Raw genomic sequence first — 21,907 nt, 5'->3', positions numbered from 1 at the left:
AATGAGTTCTTACATTTAACATTAAAATAATTTTCTTTGTAAGGATTTTCTTCAACCCAGGGAGAACAAGAGAGCCAATGGAAAAACCTGATGTAAATTAAGGTTGAATTCTGCCCAACTTTTTGTGCCTTTTGTATTTCTTTTGATAATCAACCACTGGGAAGCAAGCCCTTGCCTGACGTCTATTTATAAATGTTGAAGCATTTCACTCAGTGTCACCTCAACTGCTGTCTTCATTATGGAAAACCAAACACCTTAAATGTCAATATAAATAAAGTTAATTTCAATGCTGTACTGAAGAAGGAAACTAAAATGATTAAGTATGTTGAAGCTGCAGTAACACATTTCTTCTTTCTCACGGTCAGTGCACAAGAAGCATAGACTGGAATTTGAACCAAGACTGCCTGTTAGGTTGACAAATCCTACATAATAGGCACATCCTGTCCCTCTAGTACAGCTTTTCTCACATTGTGGAAAGGAAAAAGATATAAGAGGTATCTTTATTAAATATCTATCTATATATCTATATCTATATATCTATCTATATATATGTAGATAGATATATAGATATATATCTTTATAAGAGATATCTTTATAAGAGATAAAAGAGATATTCACTGAGGTACAAAATAGAACCCTCTCCTCAAAACCTTTGGAGGAGGTGTTTGCAGCTTCAGGCAGAGATCAGGAGATAAATAATAGAGTTCTCTTTAAAGGTGGGTCACAGGAAAAGTAGTTTCATAAACATGGCTCTGTTGTTTCAAGTAACTAGTGCTTTAATATATCATTATCAATTTCTTTCTTCTGTGGAGATTTCAATGACTTATTTCAAACGTCAATCTCCCTCCATTTTTCAGATTCTAACCCAGTAAAACAAGGATAATAAATCACACTGACATATGTAAGAGTTGGTTATCTGTCTGTGTGCTCTTCCAAATACTTGCACTCATTATTAGAGACTTGTAATGCTGTAGCTGAATGCAGTTTTTAAACAAACAACCAGAATCAGATCAGGAATGAAGAACACTCGTAACACAAACATTATGTCATTAATACTGCAGAGAGAGAAGAATGGAGATGTCACATAGACTAACTGAAACTCATTGGGCTGGGGCTGTTTTTTCCACCTCAGTGGTAAGATCAATATTTTAGTCAACTTTCCTTAAGCCATATACTATATATATTTTATGACTTGAATAAAAGTTTCATCTTGGTGAAATGAAGTGACACGAGGGAAGGGAGTCTGATATTTGTTTGAACCTAGTCCCGGACACACATCAACTTACTGTTACAGTCACTGAGAGCAGGTTCCATAATGGCATTTGGAGACTGCCTGGAAGCTCAGGCTGGAGGAAATTTACTATTCTGAGAAATATACTGGAAGGGGCTACTCGTTATGTTTGCAACAAGGCAAGTCATAAACCTGCATCTTGTAACACCGTAAAAGGCTCCTTGGTAAGAGGTTAACATGCAGGCTAAACATTACCTGTTACTTACCCAGTTTGAGATATATTGCAATGTAGAGTTTAAGTAAAATTAGAGCATCAGATAATATTAAAGATGAACAGAGAGAGAACAGTATTTTTTTCTAATGTCTTAGACTGAGTGGAACATTTATAATCACATGGCTAACTGTAAGTGAACACTTGTTCATCTACATTTCAGAAATGTGTCCAAGCATTATGGTATACAATAGAAACAATTATTTCCTGTCCAAAGCACCACTCCCCAGAAAAAAAAAAAAGAAAAAAAAAAAGAGATACAGACAGACAGGATTCTTCTCTGTTTCCTAAATCACAAGAATCTTTTTGTTTGTTTTCATCTGGTTTTGTCTGTACTAAGTATGGTGTTTTTAAAAAAACAGTTCTCTGTCAACAAACCTTTATTTTTCTTTAATCGTGATCCTGTGACCCTGCATCTAGAAGCATCTAGAAATTTTAAAGCTACAATAGTATTCATTCTAAAGTCAAAGGATAAAAATGCAGGATAATTGTGGCTAATAGCAAATCACTCTGACTTCAAAGATTCTAGGACCTGACTTTGTGTAAAACATTAGATCACCCAAATAATGACATAAAAAGACTTGTCCACTGTCCAAATGAAATTAATAAACTATCTATAGGGTATCAACCTATTACTGCCTCCACTCTATTTTTGATCAGAAAATGCTTAGCCTGCATGTTTAGCAATTCCAGATTCAAGGAGATCAAAGGGGAAAGTAAATCTCAGTGAGCAAGACCTCTTATAGCTAATGCTGACACCACTTGCTTTATATATTAACTGTGACACATTCAGATATCTCTGTTGTGATGTTTTAAAGGAGGATTGGTAGTTTCTTTGGTAATCAGTATTGATTAGTTATCAGTTAAATCATTACTGTAAATACGGAGCTATTTTGAAAAAAATATTCTCTACATAAGGTGTTTGAAATGCTCTGTTCATTGGCTTTCAGTGACATAATTTGTCTCCTTTTTTGAACTAGCTATTTTCTTTACATGCTAGGTTTCCAAAATCATCTTTGTTGACAGCCAAGATTATTTTCTATTGTGGACATTACTACCTGTTTTACTAGCCCCCTTTTTTTAACCGCAATAACTTTATTTTATACACAGAGGTGTAAGTGACAGGAAACCTGTCTAAGTAAGTTTTGGTTGATGACAACGATGAGAGAGAGAATCCAACTTTGTGGATTTGACAAAACTGAAAAGTCTTTTGTAACAAAAGACAATAGTAGTAGATAAGATTATGTAGCAAAGAGGAAGAATATTTGTAAGAAATTTCCTCATTTATAGTTTGTATTCTACAATCCAGACAGGAATTATTTCGAGGCCAGAGCAAAAAATTGCTCTAAGAAGGAAATTACTTTCTACACAGATTTGGTAATATAACTGGCTTAAATACTCTCTCTCTCTCTCTCTCTCCCTCTCTCCCTCTCTCTCTCTCTCTCTCTCTCTCTCTCATTTTACCTTGGATCAGTTGTTCACTCAAGGCCACTTTTTCAATTTGCAGTGCAGATTCTTAAACAATAGTACCAGCACAAGTGACAGGAATGGTGTACTGCAGCCTAAGAGTGAGCATGAAAATGAATAATGCTTAAGGTACCACTGCTGTAGAAACCCTGGAGTTGTGAAACTGTCTCCCTATTTCCAGAGACATTGAGTTGCAGCTGCAACAAAAGCTGTTAAAATAATACAGCTTTGAAACGGCAAAGCTTTGCTAATGGTACTTAGGTCTGTATCTAAAAAAGAAACACACACCCCAAACAAAGGGACTCTCACCAAAGGACTGACACAACTGAGGAAAACTTAGGGCTGAAACTGTCCTAAATTGCACTTAATTTCAATGAAATAGTGCTACCTCTCCATGAACTAAGGACGCTAGTATTATCATCTTTTATTTATGCATGGATTTAACATAAGCCTGATGCTGTAGCATGGAGTTTGTTTATAACTAAAATACGTAATAAGTTTGGGGAGTATGCAAGTAGCGGGCAAGTAGAAGTACTACTACAGGCAACCTAGTACTACTAGGTTCTGTATCACGTTTAATTGTTCTGAGTGTGCTCTGCAACAAAAGAGATACCTCAAAGTATCTATATGAACTGGAAAAATCTGTTGGGCTTAAGTCAGGTTCTGTCTCCAAAAAAATGGAAAATTACTGACAATAGCATGTTTTAAAATTGATTGTTGTCAATTGACTGTAAAAATGATTAACAGGAGAAAGTTACTGTAACTGGCAGAGTTTTCTCTGAAGAATTTGAACTGTAGTTTAATTAGATTTCTCATTCTTCTAATACCAGATTTGGTAGAAATATTGTTTTTAGTAAACAGGCTGGTCAAGTTGGAACCATCAGCTGAATTAGTTTGTATGATGACAATACACAATGCTGTGCATACGTATCAGCTACCTACAAACTCTAGACAAATATTGGACATGACAAAATGACAGAAGAATCAGAGCTGTAGTTGATTTATTTAAATTGCAGCTTGTTACTAAATTTTTACAAAGCCAATACTAACTTAGAGTTTTTTAATAATGCTGTGCTCACAGCAACTATTTTGCACGTTTAAATGAGGCATACACTATTGCACACCTATTTTGTCCACTGCCCTGTTTAAAAATCTGTCCCAGTACAGCTTATAAAAGAAGATCCTCACTAAAGTCATTTACAGCTAGTCTACATTGGTCTCTAGGGCTGCAGGGCTTTACAGAAAGTTATTTGCATTTCAAATGACTTGCAATGAACACTGATTCAGACAACTTAAATGATACTAGGAATAATTAATTACTTGAAATAAACTTGTTTAATTGTTAACCAATGGGCTGAATCCTGAGTTGAAGAGGCCTGCTTTTACAAAAGAGTAATAATGTGTAATAAGAAAGTCACAATCTTGCAAATAACATAAAATGACAAAAAAAAATATGACATACTTTAATAGAAGATAGGATCGGCTCAGTTCACTCTGTAATAAAAATGTTGTATAATATTCTTGTGAATTAATACAAGTTGATGAATGCAAAGACTTACAAACCTTTGCAGTTAATGGGCCTTAGCTCCCGTCTGTAAATTGACAATCTTACAATTACATCAACTTCAATGGAGTTATCCTTGATTTATGTGGTTGCAGATAAGGAAGAATCAGGTAGAATGTCTCAAGTGTTTTGTTTGTAATCTGGGACAGAGTTCTAAAAAGCATCTAGAGAAATGACACATCGTCATGTAGGGTCCACTTGTTTTTGAAGTAATCCTTTCTGGCATTTATTTGTACTAGATGTATAACCCCCTTCTACACTAATTTTATCTGGCCAAAACCGACATGTTTATCACTACAACTTCTGTCTGTCTGCCTCTGGTCTGCTTCTTTACCCAGTGCTTTGGACTACTTCTTCAGGCCTTACTCTAAAAGTGTTTAGACCATGAGCTTCAGACTATCTCCCATCACAAATCTATAGCCATTCATCATTCTTTTCTGCAACTCTTTCCCAACTTCTACCTAACAAAGTCAGAAAGGTCCATTTTAGCCTCCTTTCATTAAGGACAAATATAATTGCATGGGAATAGGTTACATGACATAAAATTAAGTTTCTTTGTGAACTGATCCTTATTTCACTTGAAACTAATTCACAGTACTTCTCTAATATAAAGATAAATAAATTTACTAAATGTTGCCATTCTGTGTGTGCTAATATTTCTAAGAACTAACTTGTGCGGAATTTTACACTTATACATGAAAAATAGCCTTTCAAAGCAGCAGCACTTGCAAATTCTCAGTAACAGTTGTGAAGTTTCTTTGGAAAGATGGTAGTTTTAATCTATAGTGAAATAATACTCAATTTGGATAAGCATCTTTGAGTAGTACCTTTCAGCCATTGGATAGCTTCCTTTTTGTTTGTTTGTTGTTTTTTGTTTGTTTTGTTTTGTTTCTAGCCAATCAAAGAGATCTTTAAGCTGCTCATTTCTTCTTGGAAGGATGTTTATACACTATGATCATATTACCCCATAACTTTCTTTTCCATCATCTAGACACAGTTGCATTTCTCCATGTGGGAATATTTTCTCTGTTTCTTCTCTACATTTTCTCAAGTTTTTCCGGTATCTTTTTATAATATGGTTGTAAGGAACCTTTTTTCCCCCTCCTTTTAAGTTCTTACAGTTTAAAGATGTTCTTTCTCCGCTCCATTCCATACTCTCTTTGTCTCTGATTGCAAATTGAGCAAAGTATGTTTCAGAAGCATAGTTTGGTCCATCAGGAATAACAAAGCGTAAGAACTACATAAAACTGCACACTCAACAATTCATGCCTCTTATAAATGAAGTTTTTTCTAAAAATGTGACAGACCCATAGGGGATAATGTTTTTCTGAGCTCCTGTGAGAGCCATAATATCCCATTTTGCATTCAGGCAGTCTTATGAGAAGCAAATTCCCTATAGACTCATTTGAGTATTTGAAAGCAGCGGAGAAAACTCTTAAACTTCTAGTGGCACTGAACTTAGGCACTGAAATCTGCAACTATGCACTTGAATAAATATTCAGGAACTGAATAGTATAGGATAATGTTAATCCATAGATTATTTCTCTCATCACCATGAGTTTTGAGTTCTCAATACCAAATGCTTCAATTTCTCTGCAAAAGCAAAACCCTCAAACCACTGAAGTGCTATGGAGCTTTTTATTAAATGTTTCAATTATGCCAAAGCCTTATTTTCCTAGAAGAGTTATCAAAACAAGATTTACAGAAAGCTCTATGGCTGAGTACCAACGACTTCTACTGTCTCCGCTGAAAAACAATGAAGGCAATGCTCATACTGCTGTTTAACCTATCGTGAAAACATGAAGAAGCCCATAAGGGATAGCTAATGTAACATTGGATACAACTGGATGAAAGCCAGAATTCTCCAGTCCTATTATGCATGGAAGACTTGTCAAGCTCTGTTCACTTAATACAGTTGATATGTTACCATTAATAAAATAATTATATCCTCTGAAATAGATGGTATCATTTAAGACCCACCTGACAAAGGAAAACAGAGTTTTCAGCTTTTTCTTGGCATACCTCATATTGGTAAACATAAGACTCTTCTGACAAAAATATTTCATCACAAGCACACATTTATCCTCAAAAGAATCAGAAGATATTACACTTTTGAGTTCTCTTGAATGAGCAAAAGCTTAGAGCAAAATGAATGAACTTAGATTGCTTAAACTCTCACAGCATCAGAAAGAGTTTTGCATTATGTTATAAAACAACTAGCTTCTAAGGAGACTTCATTTCCTGTTTTAAAGGTAACAAGAGAATAGTTTCTATTACCTTCACTCCCCAGGTGGCTAATAATATGTATCTATTAAAATGTTTTTTAAAACAGTCCATTAAATTCATTGGCCCGTATTCAGCAAGGAATTTAATCACGTCTAACTTTAAGCATATGAGTATTCCCATTGCACTTGAGGAAACTATTCACATGCTTATGATTAGGCAGAATCTAAGAATCCCTTGCTGAATCAGAACAATACTAAGAAAGGTTTCAAACTGGTTAGCATTCTTGAAAATTAAAGCAAAGGCTAATAAATATGCTGGTAGTAATCTGTGTTAACCAATACAATGTACCTTTAAAATTGAAAGGATATTGATGGGTTATCCCTCTGTTTCTGAAGCATGTGTTCAACATCTCCACTGTTTTGGTTAGATTTGGTTTAATGTACAGACTTCTCACTTGGAGGACAGCAATTTTCTGTCTCTCCTGATTTCTACTTTCTCTGAAAATCATTTTGTTTCCTTCCAGCTGGCTTTCATTGATTGTAACTGCTGCTATTCTTTCTTAAAGTGTAGCAGTTTTTTTGCCTATGATTATTTCTCCCAATATACAAATGCACTGCATGTGATAAGGATAATTAAATAGAAGATTATCCTCATATATGTTCTGAGTAGGGTCATGTGAAAATATTAAGAAACTGAGTAAGTTTACACTGAAAGCCACTCTTCAATGGGTGTCTACATATACGTCTGTTTTTTACAGAAGATTAAGGTTGCTTTTTTATATTTGCTTGATATAACTGGACCTTGAACACTTATGCCAGCTAAACAGTTTTACAGTAAACAGGCTGACAGGCTAGATGTGGCCTGGCATTCCTCTCTGTTTGGTGGGATACCTTTTCCTTGGCACTCTGCTCTATGCCAGGTGAACAGATAGCATTTTGGAAAGGCTCTTGTTGCAGCATTTCATAACATTAAAGCTAAACTGTGGGCACTTCAAAAGAAAAAGGGTTGATTTTTGATCTGTATCTTTCCTTGTCAGCCACTGCCTTAGTAAAACAATACAATAATGAAAAGTCAGCCAATTTAGGTAAGAAGAAATGTGATTGACTGAACATGTGTTTTTGTCATGCATATGTATGACAATATGTCTTACAGTTGGGCTTCCAAAACAAGGAATTGACTCTGGCAAAGGCTATGCAGGCTGCAGCCCCTAAAAACATCGGCCAAGTTCCACCCTATACATGTGGGGATAAAATAAAATCAGCTGTCCCCCTCTACTTACTCCAGAAAAGGAGAGGTGTACACTTTTGAGAAATTCAAAGAAATATTATGCTTGGATTTTGTAGAGTTTGGGGGTTTTGTTTGTGTTGTTTGTTTGTTTGGTTGGTTGGTTGGTTGTGTTTGTTTTTTTTGGGGGGACACTATTTCAGCTAGAACCTGTTTCTGTAATCTCATAAAATGCAATTTTTTAAAGAAGAAATGCAGGTTGCAACAAATTTATTCCCTCCTATTATGCAAAGACAAGGAGAAATGTAGATGGATTTAGAGAAGATTAGGGCACTCTGATTTGTGCAGTACTAGCACAAGGATTAAAAAAAATAGATACTGGTGGCTTTACTAAAAATACGTGTTCTTGAAATCTTACAGTTCCCTCTTCACCCAAAAAGGAAAGGAGTGTCCTGTTTACAGAAATTCAGTGTTATTCAACACAATTTTCCACGGACAGTAAAAAAAAAAAAAAAAAAAAAAACACCTTGGCAGGTCAAGAGGAATTTCCAGCCTGCGGGTTTATATTAAACCTCTTCTGCTTCTGATTACAGAAGGTAGAGATGCTCACAGCATATGCTTTCCCCCCTTACCTGAAACAAGAAGGAAAAACACCTTGATGCTAAATTTAAGGCACCTTTCTGGGCACGTGGAATTCTAACAGCTTCATATGTATGTTAAAAACAACAACAAAAGACTAGTGCTATTAAGTCTGTACTGCTCTTTTAGGAGTACTCTGAACTGCTGTCTCCACATTCACTGTTCCTGAATTGCAGATAGATAAATTGTAACTCCTTGTCACAATGGTAAGAACCTTTGCATGCTAACTTTTTAAAAGGCAATTCAGCATTAATTCTTGGCCTGTATATGGTCATGGCTAAGTTTTCTCTTTTTGCACGGTCCTGCATAAGCAAAGCACAAAGATACCGGCTGGTCCTTGAGAAACAGCCAGGAACTATTCGATGACCTATAAGATTCTTCCAATTGCAGTTGTAAAATCCCTCTAGCAAATGCTTTATTTCAAGTGTTTACTTTAAAATGAAACTACATTTCTATAAATGAAACTCTCCGTACTTGATACGTTCTAAATTGAAAGTATGACACAGTTGCTAAAAAGTTGGCGATACCATGTTGCTAAAAAGTTGGCGATACCATTCATTTTGCCTACTGCTTTTCTTTCAAGATTTGAAACACATGCACCCATCTCCCTCTCCCCAACTCTGACGTCTGTTTGTAGTTGCAGTGGGTGGTCGCAAACCTGTAAGAGGACTACCAGAAGAGAGCCCTCCCAGGACTGGCAACACACTGCTGGACTTCCAGGAGAATGTCTCCTTGAAGGAAAAAATGGCTCTGTATCAGGCTGCTGTGTCCAAGGCAGAGAGCAGCAGCTGCTTTGCCAATGTAAGATACCAATGTCTCATTACCTTCTTAATTCTGCATTTGCTTTGTGCAGGGACAGATTGTAACCGTCTTTATTTCTACAAGCAAGCTATCAGATGGATCACGGGGTGGATCAAAATTTAAATCTGAAATTAGGAAACCTACATAGCAAACATAGTCATCCATCAGTCTCTGTCTCTACCAAATGAGATTTTTCATGCTACATGCCTTTGGTCTTTTGGACAATCCCCTTTAATTCATGGAAGTACTCTTCTTTTTAGTCCACCTTTGCCTGAACTTCACTTATGAGGACCGTAGGCATGAGAGATCAGCAATGCGGTTATCCTATTTGCTCATGATGACAGAAAGAGGCAGTTTCTTTATCACAATAAATATTCTCTATCGCCCAATAATAAAATCATATTCAGGAGCGCAGTGAGTTTAGAGCTCTTGCTGCTCAAACTGAAGAATTTGAAATTACCACATTATAAAGTAGCAGCCATTCAAGATAAGGTACAGGGAGAGGTACCTTTTTGTAATAGAATTAGCTAACTAAGGCACAGAAATACTTCAGGACACAAAGTATATTTTTACCATCTCTGAAAATCCTAACTAGAAGTTGCAACTCAACCATCTTGTTATCAGGAAACGGAGGCATTATGCTGGCTTGGTACAACGCTCGAACAACAAAGGCCTCTGTTACACCGGAATTTCAGCGTACAGGAAGCACGCACCTTTCTCTTACTGTAAACTAGGCCAGAGTTAATTCCTGTCAGTCAGGGTGCAACAGAATGAGTCCGATTCAGCTCTAAGCCTAACCAGACAGCATCTCTGTCTATATGTGAGAAGAGCTGTAGAAGGATTCCCAATCTTACCCTGCACTTTGGTCTTTGGAGCAGCAGCTGAAGTGACCTGGGGGCTCAGGTAGCCCAGAAGCCACCTAGTGGAAGCAGCCACCACCCACGCTCACCTTCTGAGTCCAGGTGTTTTCAAACCACACAATTCCTGCCCACTGACTTCTTTATTTCCTAATTGCCTTTCGGTACTCGCAGCAGATTCCTGACGTTCTTTGGTCTGAGAAGGTTCAAATTCCCTCCTCCCACAACTGCAAACGATGCTGCCATTAGCTCTCCCTCCTCAAGAGGAAGAACTGTAGGAAGCCTGACCCAACTGAACCGTGCTGAGAACATACAAACTGCTTCATTTGCATTCTATGACACCTTGCCCTTTCTTATATTAAGTATATTAAGTTCCGTTAAAGGAAATCAATATGTTTCCTTAAAGGACCCATAACTGCATTTACCTACTCTAAATATCTCCAAATGGCTCACAAGGTGTGCCTGAAATGTTCATTTACTGAAGTAATTACTCTTTGCATTCACATATCCATATATATATAGGATTGTGCCATCTTCATCAGTTTTTTAGGATCTGCTTACTTACTCATCAGATGTTATGTACTAAATTTACTTCGTCTTTTCTTTTTAGCAATTTTTATTACAAGATAATTTTGAATTACTGGATGTTTTATTTCCTGCATATTGTTTAATAGGTTAAAATACTTAAAGCTTTTTTCTCATACCATCTAAGAAGAAACACACAACGGACAGAACTGAGACCGTGAGGGCAAGGGCACTCTTCTGACCTTTGTCACTATTGTTGGGGAAGAAGGATCATCTCACAAAGGCCTGGTTTAAGCTCTCTCTACTTTTTTCAGCAATAGCTACTGAAAAAATACAGAGAGGGCCAGGTAGCAATAGCAAAGGCAACAGAACTCAGAACATATAATTAGAAGATGGAACAGCAGAGGATTGCTCTGAAGTGATTGATACAGGCAATCAAGTACATGGGAACTATTATGTTGGTGTTAAAGATTCTGGTCAAACATGCTTATTTTTTCAAATATAGATAGTCCTTTAGTTCTCCTAATCACAATTTATGGCTCTTGTGCAGTAGTCTATGAACTTGCCAGATATGCTATTTATGTCTGTCTGTCTGCTGATAAATGTGTAATTCTTGCAAATAAAGAATATTACATGGCTAAAAATATGTGACTGACCCCTAACCTTCAGAGGAAACCACTGAGGCAGCAGCTTAGGCAGAGATGAATATGCAGCTATACCAGCAGGATCTATTTCACACAGAAGCATTTAGTAATTAGTGTTAAATATATTCTAGAGTGTAAAATTTCAAAAGGACTTGATAACTTTCAGGTCCCAATTATGTAACAAAAAATAAAAAGTCCTAAAGTAGGCCAATAAGATTTAACAATTAATCTTAGCAGTATGTATATGTTATGCATTTTGATGATAACTGTAAAATAATTGTGTTACTACTATATCTATTGTGCATGCTAATGTAAATTCATTTGTACTATTGAAATAAGTAGAGTTTACAGACTATATCAGTTGAAGTTGCATATAAGAGGGTACAGATATAACTAAGTGCTTCCAAATTCTCCATTTTAAATTAATAAGAATTATAGTGTACTGCTCTTAAGTAATTAAAAAAAAATCAACTTGTGGAAGTATGTTCTTACTGCAGATGCAAAATAATTGGCCTTATTTTATCACTCCAGTTTTCAGAGAAAACCAAGTCCTGCACTGTGCCTGGAGGCCTGGCTGCAGTGAGGAAACAGTTTGAGAAAGCGCAGATGACCTCTTCAAAGATCACCTTTGCTCGCTCCCAGCACCAGCACAAATCTGCACAGGTAATGATGGCAATGATGGCATTTTTAGTACTAAAAGAGATATGCCCTGCTAAAGAGTTGGTGGGAAAAATATGCTTCATTCAAGAATTTTCATTATAATTAAGACAACGTTTCCATAGTGTTTATATTCTCAGAATTTTCTCTTTGAGGATATACTACAGTACACATGCAGCAATCTGCATGTCTAAAAGCGGATTTATGAGATAACAAAACAAACAAAACCCACAACCACCACAGTTATCAGAAATGATGCAGTATGCCGCGTCGAGGATACACAATAGCACAGTTGAGCAGATTTTATCTGGAGGATGGCTGTTGTGCTCCTGTTGCCTAAGCAAAGAGTAAATTAGCTCGGTCACTGCAAACAAGGACCTGTGAAAAGTTTATTTCTTTCTGTGAGAGTGTTTTAAGCATTGTTTCATGGGGGCTCGCTGGATCCTCACCAAGCCATGTTTCTCCACTCCTCCGTGATTCTGGAGCTAGTGAGGGCAGTCTGGTCCACAGTACAACTGCACTATTTTGCAGTGATAACTTCTAGTACACAGTAATGCTGATAGCAGTATTTCTTACGGTGGGAAAGAAATATTATATGAGTCCACCTGAATTTGTACAAACCCTAATCTATTGCTGGGTGATGTGAACTCCTTCATTACAGAGAACTCCATCTTACATAGTAGTAATGTTTTACTGCTTTTCAATGGAAGAGATGGAGGAGTATGGAAAAAGATGCACAAGTAAAAAGGAGGAATTTTAAAATACAGTATAACTGTAATTAATTTAAATGCTGAAACAAGACCACACACTAATCATCACTGTAGTGATTATTCTACAAGTAGTTTAGTCTAAAAACTGTGAAATCCTTCTATTAAGGGTAAACATGAAGGTAATGAAGGTTGTGGAGTCTCCTTCTCTCGAGATATTCAAGACCTGTCTGGACACCTACCTGGGCAGCCTGCTCTAAGGAACCTGCTTTGGCAGCGGGGTTGAACCCGATGATCTTTCGAGGTCCCTTCCAACCCCTTCAATTCTGTGATTCTGTGAATGAAAGAAATGCTTGAGTAACCTAAGAACGGAAGAGAGACAGGAAATTAAAGAGACCCATGTTCAAGGTCACAATAAAAACAAAGAAAGGCAAATTTCAGATTTCAGGAAATATCAATTAAAAAAAAAAAAAAAGGCACAAAAAGACTAACTTCCTTCAAAAAACAGCTCTTCTGACTACCTAGTTTTGGGTAGACACTAATTTAGCTAGGCAGTATTACTAATTACAGTAAAAATTAATCATAAAGAAAAACACAGTGCAAAAAATAATCCTAAATGACTTTTTTTTGCCTGGACTTCAGGTATTCTTTTGTTAACAAAGAGACTATTAACTTTGTTGCTTTATAGAGGTTTACACTTGCAACTGGCATGAATGCTAACAGGAGATACTCAATTATCTTACTGACTAACTTCATGGTAAATATCTGTGTAAAAACCCGAGAAAAAACTTTTTCTCAGAAAAGAACGTAAATTCATTTTTGTTTTATTTTCATTCATATTTTTCCCTTTAACTTTGACTTCTACTTCAAATACATAACTTGTTTGCATGTACTTTTCTGGTGAGGTGTTCCAACCTTGCTGCCATTTACTGGATGAAGAAATGCAGAACTGTTTACAAAAATGATGTGACTTTTTCTCTTACTTAGACGCAGAGTTTCATTCCCGTGATATGAAGATGAATTTTTCCTGGCCTAACAATGAGGTTTAGTTCTCTACAAAGCCACTATGATGGTTTCATTTCTTCAACAAAGCTGTGACCTCTAAGCACACTTATCAATGTGTGTCCTATGTGTCTAGTTGAGAACTTTCTCTCAAATCATCAGCAGAAATGGTCATGTTCACAGGAAATAGAATCAGACTATATAGAATAGTTTTTAAATTTAGATTAAATAACTTACTGCAAGACCATAAAATCCCATTTATATCTAACATAACTGCACTCTCATTGAAAATGGGATTATAAACTTAGGTAGCTGAAAGATTATTCGAGGTCACTGAATCAATTCTGGGGCAAAATACAGAAAACATGTTGTTTGAACACAGACTTCCAGAGCTGGATAAATCCAAACCATTAATCAAAGCTTAAATAAGAAAGCAATTAATTTTTTAAACAGTAATCTAAATTGCTGAAAATTTTACCATACTCAAATATTGCATAAAGAGTGCATGGATTGTTATTCAAAATATTTACATCAAATATGCAAGTACTATTTAACTATTATCTTTCTGTTTTTCTCAGGCCAGGCATCACTCATAACTCTCTTCATTACAAGGGAGATTTGTTCCTAGTAAAAGGTGCACTATTATTGGTAGAAAGCACTAAAATCTTGTCCAAAATGCTGAGCAGTACTGAAAGCTGACAGAACTGTGATGTGCTCACAAACTCAACTTGATTGTTTAAAGACCTGGTCTTTAACTTAACCACAGATCATGAACACTTTTGTCCACAGCAGTGGGCTGAGAAGAGATCATGATCTTCAGTGTTACTGTTCTGAAAATGCCAGCCTGGATTTGTTTGCTAGCTTGCAGTCTGGAGTACAAGCTATGTTTGCATATGGTAGAGCTGCTCAACATGAAGCTGAATGACCAACAGGCTGAGATGTAGAGAGAGCAAAATAATTACAAAAAATTTGGCCACAATATTCCACACATCAAACCCACAGGTTGCTGTTCTTCATTGCCAAAATAATTAGATGAACAGTATAAGCAGAGCATTAAATCAGTGATTTAAAACAAAAACCACACAACATTCCAAATCAGAAAAGAACTGTTACTAACCGCTCTGGAAATGAAAGTAATTCCTTTATCTTGCCACGGAAGCTGTAAAATGACAGTTAGAACAGTTCTGAAGGGCACAACAGCTGCTCAGACAAAATCTCATTATCCAGTGTCAGACACAAGCACTTTCTGGCAAGTGAGCTTAACCTCCTACATAGGCAGTTGTATCTGATTTTCACTCAACAATAACACAGGTATAGCTAAATTGCCTTCATTGAGGGTCATTCCAGACAAATTTTCTAAGATTTCTAGAGTAGCAATTGCCAATTCTCAGGTGATTGCAGAGGATAAGATTGAATAACGTGACAATTTTAGTGAATGGCAAAAACCTAACTTTTTTAATGAAAATATTCCATACAGTACCCAAAACAACATAAGTATTTACATAAAACTAAGGAAAGCTGACAAATCATAGAGATGAAGTGCAGAATTACTTATGAGAAATTTCTGTAGGATTCTCACAGCACTGATGTGCAGATGATACCATAAGAACATAAATATGTGAAAGAACATAGCTTTGAGGAAGAAATGAAAATACATACCAAGTAAGTCACCAGTGAGTCCCTCTATTGTTAATAATTTTGCAGCTGAAACTTAAGAGTCACAATCTACTTCTGCTGCATGAAGGGAACTGTAAGTTGGTACAAACTGAACTTTTAGAACAGTAAGTTCTAAATATGCTAGTACATGATATTATATTAGCTAATTTCACACAGAGTTAATATATGATTATCATAATGCAGTTTAACTAAAATAAACATGCTTCAGATAGGAGTGAGTAAAAGGCTTTCTGTACTTCTGCAAGGTTTTGGACCGTTTGATCGCCTTGATCAGTTGTTTTTTCCATACATACATAAACTTATATACCTGTTTTTATCTACACATATATATAACAGAGTATACATAATCTGATTCTCAAGACAATTTTATTTTTGAAAGGGAAAGTAATTTTTTTCTGTTGTCAGAACAGAGGAAAACTACAAAAATGTCAATAAGGAAAAGAAAACCTTGGTCTAAAATACACAGTACAGTTAATGAAAAATTAAATCTTGGCACATTTTGCAGTAAGAATTCTATATGAATTATTACAGGCACCAAAATTGAGGTATGCGCCACTAAGATATAAACCGCATGTAGTAAATACAGTTTTCTTTAGTAATATAATCTGAATACCTAAATAAAAATGCACTCTTGTTATATAATGTATACAGACATGAATAACATTTAATACTTTAAAAATATATTAAAAATTTTCTAAATCCTAACAGGTAAAAAAGTTTGAATTTTACTTTTCCACAATTACATATCCTGAAATATTTAGAAAAAAAAAAAAAAAAAAAGTAGCAGAAATTTTGAGCATTACCTTTCCATGGTAGCTTCCACAATTATAGTGAACTGTTAACTGAATGCACCTGTGTGAATTGTTTTCAACAACAAATTTGTTGTGTGGCTTTGTAATGCTGTTCAGTCTAGCCTTGCACTTAATAAACACTTTACTTGATTTAATAATGCACAAAATTGTATATTCCGCAGAAAGAAATGAAGGGATCAAGTTACCACAAGCACAACTGTTAACAAGCCTTAAATCTAGATCATGATCTTCAGCTACAGTTCCGTAGTGGAAGCTGGACTTGCCCAACTTATTAAGAAAAGAGCAACTTTATCCCCTGAATATCTTCAAATGATTCTTAAGGACATTCTCCAAAATCTATGTGGTATACAAAACTTGCCACAAACTCTAATGCTATAGACTACATTAATGCTATCCATATCCTGCAGTTGGCCATTGCAGAAGGAGGGATGAAACCAAGGGTCTTCCTACTCTCCACTTGTTTTGGATAAAGAAGCAGCATTTTACCCGCTGTCAATGTAATTTCAATTAGCCATTGTGACAGACACAGAAAACATGAGGACCTCCAAGTCCCTCTTTCTCCTTTCATACTTAGAACCAGGCCATGTAATTATAATTGTCAAAATCTGGCCCATAATTTTTAGGCTGCAGTTTAGACAGCTATGGATGTCACATTAAACTATTATAACCTTTTGCAATATGGCAACTACTCCATAAGCAGTACAAAAGTTATAGCAATAAGGCACTACTGATGTTCAGGTTAGATTTGCTTCCTGACTACATTAAGCCTCATTATATTCTTTTTTAATACCCCATACCATAGACACATAATGACTATCATGAACATTTCATATGTCTCATGAATGAGTTTTTCTAGTAATAAGAGCTTGACTTACATATCTAAAACATTCACTTTGGAATGGAAAAGTATATATTATGTGAAAAAAAACATATGTATGCATAAATATATTGAAAAGCATACCCATATAAAATGAAAGAGCATATTATACATACATCCAAACATCCTCATTAAGCTGAGAAGACATGGAAAATTTTGCAATGCATTTTCTTTTCAACTCGATAGGGTGTTAACTTTACACCTCCTCATGTTGTGTGGCTCTCTCAGCTGTTACGCTGACACAGCTTGCGCGTGTACATCACACTCTGACTTGCCCTCCTGGAGCTCCAACTAACTTTAACAGCTCAAACTTCTCGGCACATAGGGTTCCTTGTGGTGCTTGTAATTGACTAAATCATAGAATCACAGGGCCTGAGATTCTTCTCTCACCTCAAGAATGGGGATGAGATCATTTTTTTCTGGCTACCACGAGACAGTTTCTTACACTCTTCTCATTGTCTAAGGACAAAACAATTACAGGTATCTTAAGTATCTGCAGTCCACAGAATATTGAAGTGGTTCCCAAATAAGTTTAAGTCTCTCCTGTAGTGATTTAATTCACAGGCATGTCTTGATGGAAGACTTTAAATTCCATATAAATAATACATGGGATAAGGAAGATAAATTAGACGCTAAGAAGAAAGGAGCTACTGTTGTGAACTAGGAAAATTTTGTAAGGCCTAGTATAATATACTCCAAACCTTACAAATTGAAACTCTAAGCAACATAGCTGCCAAAACGCTCTCACTACTTCCTTACTCTAGTGCCACTATGATCCATCTTTTTGGTATTCTGATAACCCACACCAGCAAGGAAAGTGGGAAAAATGAACACTCACACAACAGCCATGGAAATGATGGATGAGAACACATGGATGAATGTTTCTGTCAGACATCAGAATTGCTCTTCTGGTCTCAGAATGCAGAACCTTTGAAATGATCAGAAGTCAGAAAATAAAATGAATTCAAATGAAGATACTGCAGGTGTTTAAGAAATGACCAGTACACTTCTACAATTCTTTCAAAAACCAGAAAAGCAGTATTTACTTTATGACATCAATGCCATATGTCAGCAGAGTAAGGAAATAGAGGCACAGAAGGGCAACAGGAGAAAGTAAATATAATATTTTTAGAGGGTATTGTTATCGTTAGTAGATTTGGAAAAGAAGAATACAACATGTCACACTGAGTTAAACGTAAATGTGGACTTTAGTGGTAGAAAATAAAAAGTGGTGATAATAAAAGAAAATAATTATTCACTTCTTGATGAAATAGGAAAGAAGTCCTTTAAAAATATAACACAACATGCTGTTTTTCACAATTGGCCTGAATTCTATGCATCTTCCTACTTTTTTTTTTTACATGTTTATGGCTTATTCTGTCAGTAAACTTGAAGGATCAAAAACATTGTCATGTTTTTGACATGGGACATGTCAAAAACATTGTCATGTTTTTGTCATGGGACACACAGCTGTCTCCCACCCAAACTGAATCATGGTACACTGCCATAAAGGAACCGTTTGGGGTTACACCTCTTAAAGTAGAATTAATTTGTGACAGCCCTTGACAGGCAGAAACAAAAATCTCGATTACTGTTAATTATGCAATTCTTTGTATTTGTCTTCAGGAGACCTCAAGAACCACTCAGCCCCCAGTATCAAGCAGCACCAGGGAAGCTGAATGCACTGGAATGACTTCTAAAGAAAGCCCAGTGGAAGCCTTTCAAACACAAGAGGTAACTTTGTCAATTAAGAATTATATCATTCAGCAGGTATACTGAGATGCCGATCCTTATCTGCTTTGCCTCTTACTCCAGCACTACTTGGTACAGCAAGATTTTCATGTTCTGCTGATAGCTGCCCTCATTTGGCAGTGCATAACAATGGTTTTTGATTGGCGTCCTACACAGTGTTGTTTGAATGTGATAATGAATGGGGTTTCCCATTCATACTTCTCTGTGATTCTTTAAAGACAGTGGCAGAAATATGGAAAATTCTTACATGTTGCACTAAATCCCACAGTAAAGTGAAGGTTTTGTGCACAGGTTTCTCATGAGGAGCAAGTTACTTCGGAGACAAATGGGGCTTCTACATTGATGCAGCATGCTGATGAAACAGGTAAGTGACTTGAGAGCAAAGGCTGACAAAGGAGCACGATGAACCAAGTTCTTGGCAACTGTCTTTACTCCCACAAAAGTGAGACTGCTCTTAGGATACAGATACTGGACATTGCTCCAAGTTTTTCAGTGCCTCCCTCCTCAGCTAAGCACATTCATAGATCTCACTGGGACTTAAGAAAAGGTTTACATGTTGGTACACAGAGAGGAGCTTGGCATAAGGAGGTAGCATCAAGTATGTGCTGAGATGCTGGAAAGAACTGGGCATTTTAAGAGTTGTCTGAAAACACACACAAATGCTTGCCCCTGTATAGACAAAATTGTGGATGATAAAGGCTCAATTTATAGCCAAGTGGAATAGGCCTGGAGACCACGAGCACGGTGTTGATGCGCGGCTTCTGCAGTTTAATCCTGGTATTAGAATTCACACGTTTGGTTAATTCAAAGACCTCAATGAACTCTGAGCCCGGGCAATTCAGGTATGGCAAAACAGCAGGCAATGTGTCCCTCAGCAATTCTTCTGTTCTTTTTTCTATGGATTTTTGTTCATGGCCTTGCTAGAGTTCTGCAAGGGTAAGTATAATTTGTCTAATGTAATAATGTTTTACAATTCACTGATCAAATTAATTTCACAAAAGGCAGGGTGAAGGAAAACAAAATCACTTTTTTAATTATTATTATAATTATTCTTTCCATTGCAGTAACCAATGCAGCTATGAATGAGGATGTCCCAAAGATTTCTATGCAGGTTTTAAAACAGCAGTTTGAAAGGACAGCTCAGGAAAAGGTTGTTCCCTCTGACAGAGAGACTGCAACGCCTGCACAAGTTGGACAGGTCTGTGTTTTTAATAAGAGGAATCTTGATATTAATTAGAAGTGTGGAAGTTTACATGTTGGTCCGTCAGTCTGAATTTCTATTTTCATTATGTAGTTGCAATTAAAAATGAAACCTATGAATGTTGTAGGAATATGTGGAGTTTAGGAATCAAAGGCTCATGAAGTAGTAATAAGTACATTTACTAATTCAGCAAATACATCTACTATGTGACAAGCACAACAGAAAGTAGAACTCGGTAAACACTTCTGCTTTTCCTGTACTCTGCTGAATGCAGTCTCCTCTTCCCTTGTTTGCAGTCTGTAAATGTATATAATTTTTGTCACTAGTTTCTCAGAAACACAGAAAATGTCAGTTTGTGACGAAATGAAAACAAGTGTAATCCACACTCTTCAGAGAATGTGCAGAAGCACTGCACAAGACTCTCGAATTCTCTAGAGAACATGTCCGCATAGCCACATGGATGTTTGAAATGCAGTGACTGGAATCTTTCAATAAAATGTACCATGATGAGGAACAAGCATCAGCTGAAACTCACATCAGAGAAATTTCTGCTGGTTCTGTAAAAACCACTAGGCACATGTTAGAAACTCAACGGCTGGATAGAGTTTGGCAGCTCTACTCAGTGGACAACATTAATTTGTTGCAGCAGAAGTCCAAACTCAAGGAGATTAAAGGAAATGTGAAGAGAAGCATGTCTTGAAACTCAGACATCATATGTTGTCAGAGGCAAAGACTGGAGAGTACAATTGTCCACAGAAAAGACCGAAAAAGGGGATGTCAGAACTGCATGCTGATTGTTGGCAACACAGCCTTTAGATGTGATTAACACAGACCCAATGGAAATTCAAGTTGCATGTGAAATCTCTTTGGAGGAAAACATCAAAGTTGTTTGCGCACAAGGCAAAATGTTGGTTTTTTTGTTTTGTTTTTTTGGGGTTTTTTTTTGAAACACAGCCTTTGGAGACTTGTATTGAAGAGGATTCAGAGGAAACAATCACTGCAAATGAAATGTTCTAAAAAATGAACATTTCCAGAAAATGCTGGATTTTTGAAACTCAGACTTGTGAAATTCTAGAAGATAATGAAAACACACCTCTTCCTCTACCTGAAGAAGTAATAGGAGGTGATGTAACCAACAGTAAACATTTATTTGAAAATATTCAAGGTGATGAAGGCAAGAAATTTAAACAAATAATGAAAATTGATATTCAGGATATGTTTCAGCTGTGAAGAATAAATCTGAAAACCAATCATTAGACTCTGTAAATTTCAGTTCAGTGGAACTTATAAAAAAAAAAAGCTGTTCAAAAAGAGGATATAAAAAAATAAAATGTTTTACATTGCCAATGGCTTGTAGAAAACCACTGAACTGATGCTATAAAAGAAAACAAAGCTGACAAACCCTCAGTCAAGCCTATTATAGACATAAAGGTGGGGAACATGAAAAGCTGCTTTTGAGGCTCTCTGGGCCAGTCTGGAGATGAATCTGAAAATACTAGCACCAAGAAAATCATTAGTGAAGAGGAAATAATAGAAGTAAGTGGTGCAAAGCACAGAATGATGCTTGAAACCCAGTCACTTCATGCAGTTGCTGGGAACAAATCCAAGCGGTGAAAATGGGAGACCAAGGAAACTCAAGTCAGAAGTTTCCACTGTGACCCAGTGCGTCAGACAAGTGAGAGCTTTATAGATCCAACACTACATAAGCCTCAGGTGAGGGAACCATTGGGCCAGCCAAAAAGTACAAAAACTTCTGCTGCTTTCAGAATTAAA

The 21,907-nt window shown here is 36.3% G+C and overlaps 1 protein-coding gene across 1 annotated transcript in view; it reads left to right on the top strand.

Moving 5' to 3' along the window:
• The window catches only part of XIRP2 (xin actin binding repeat containing 2), a 36,102-nt gene that overhangs the window by 7,130 nt on the left and 7,065 nt on the right, over window positions 1–21,907 (top strand). Inside the window, exons 3-8 of the mRNA XM_040561574.1 lie at window positions 9,260–9,423; window positions 11,981–12,185; window positions 13,801–13,856; window positions 18,808–18,915; window positions 19,225–19,297; window positions 19,998–20,131. Coding sequence (XP_040417508.1) covers window positions 9,260–9,423; window positions 11,981–12,185; window positions 13,801–13,856; window positions 18,808–18,915; window positions 19,225–19,297; window positions 19,998–20,131 — 740 coding nt within the window. The remainder of the gene's footprint in view (window positions 1–9,259; window positions 9,424–11,980; window positions 12,186–13,800; window positions 13,857–18,807; window positions 18,916–19,224; window positions 19,298–19,997; window positions 20,132–21,907) is intronic.

The sequence above is a fragment of the Cygnus olor genome, chromosome 6 (assembly GCF_009769625.2).
Source record: "Cygnus olor isolate bCygOlo1 chromosome 6, bCygOlo1.pri.v2, whole genome shotgun sequence".
Classification (NCBI taxonomy): Eukaryota; Metazoa; Chordata; class Aves; order Anseriformes; family Anatidae; genus Cygnus; species Cygnus olor.
Note: the sequence above shows the minus strand (reverse complement) of the source record. Positions and strands in the feature narration are given on the sequence as shown.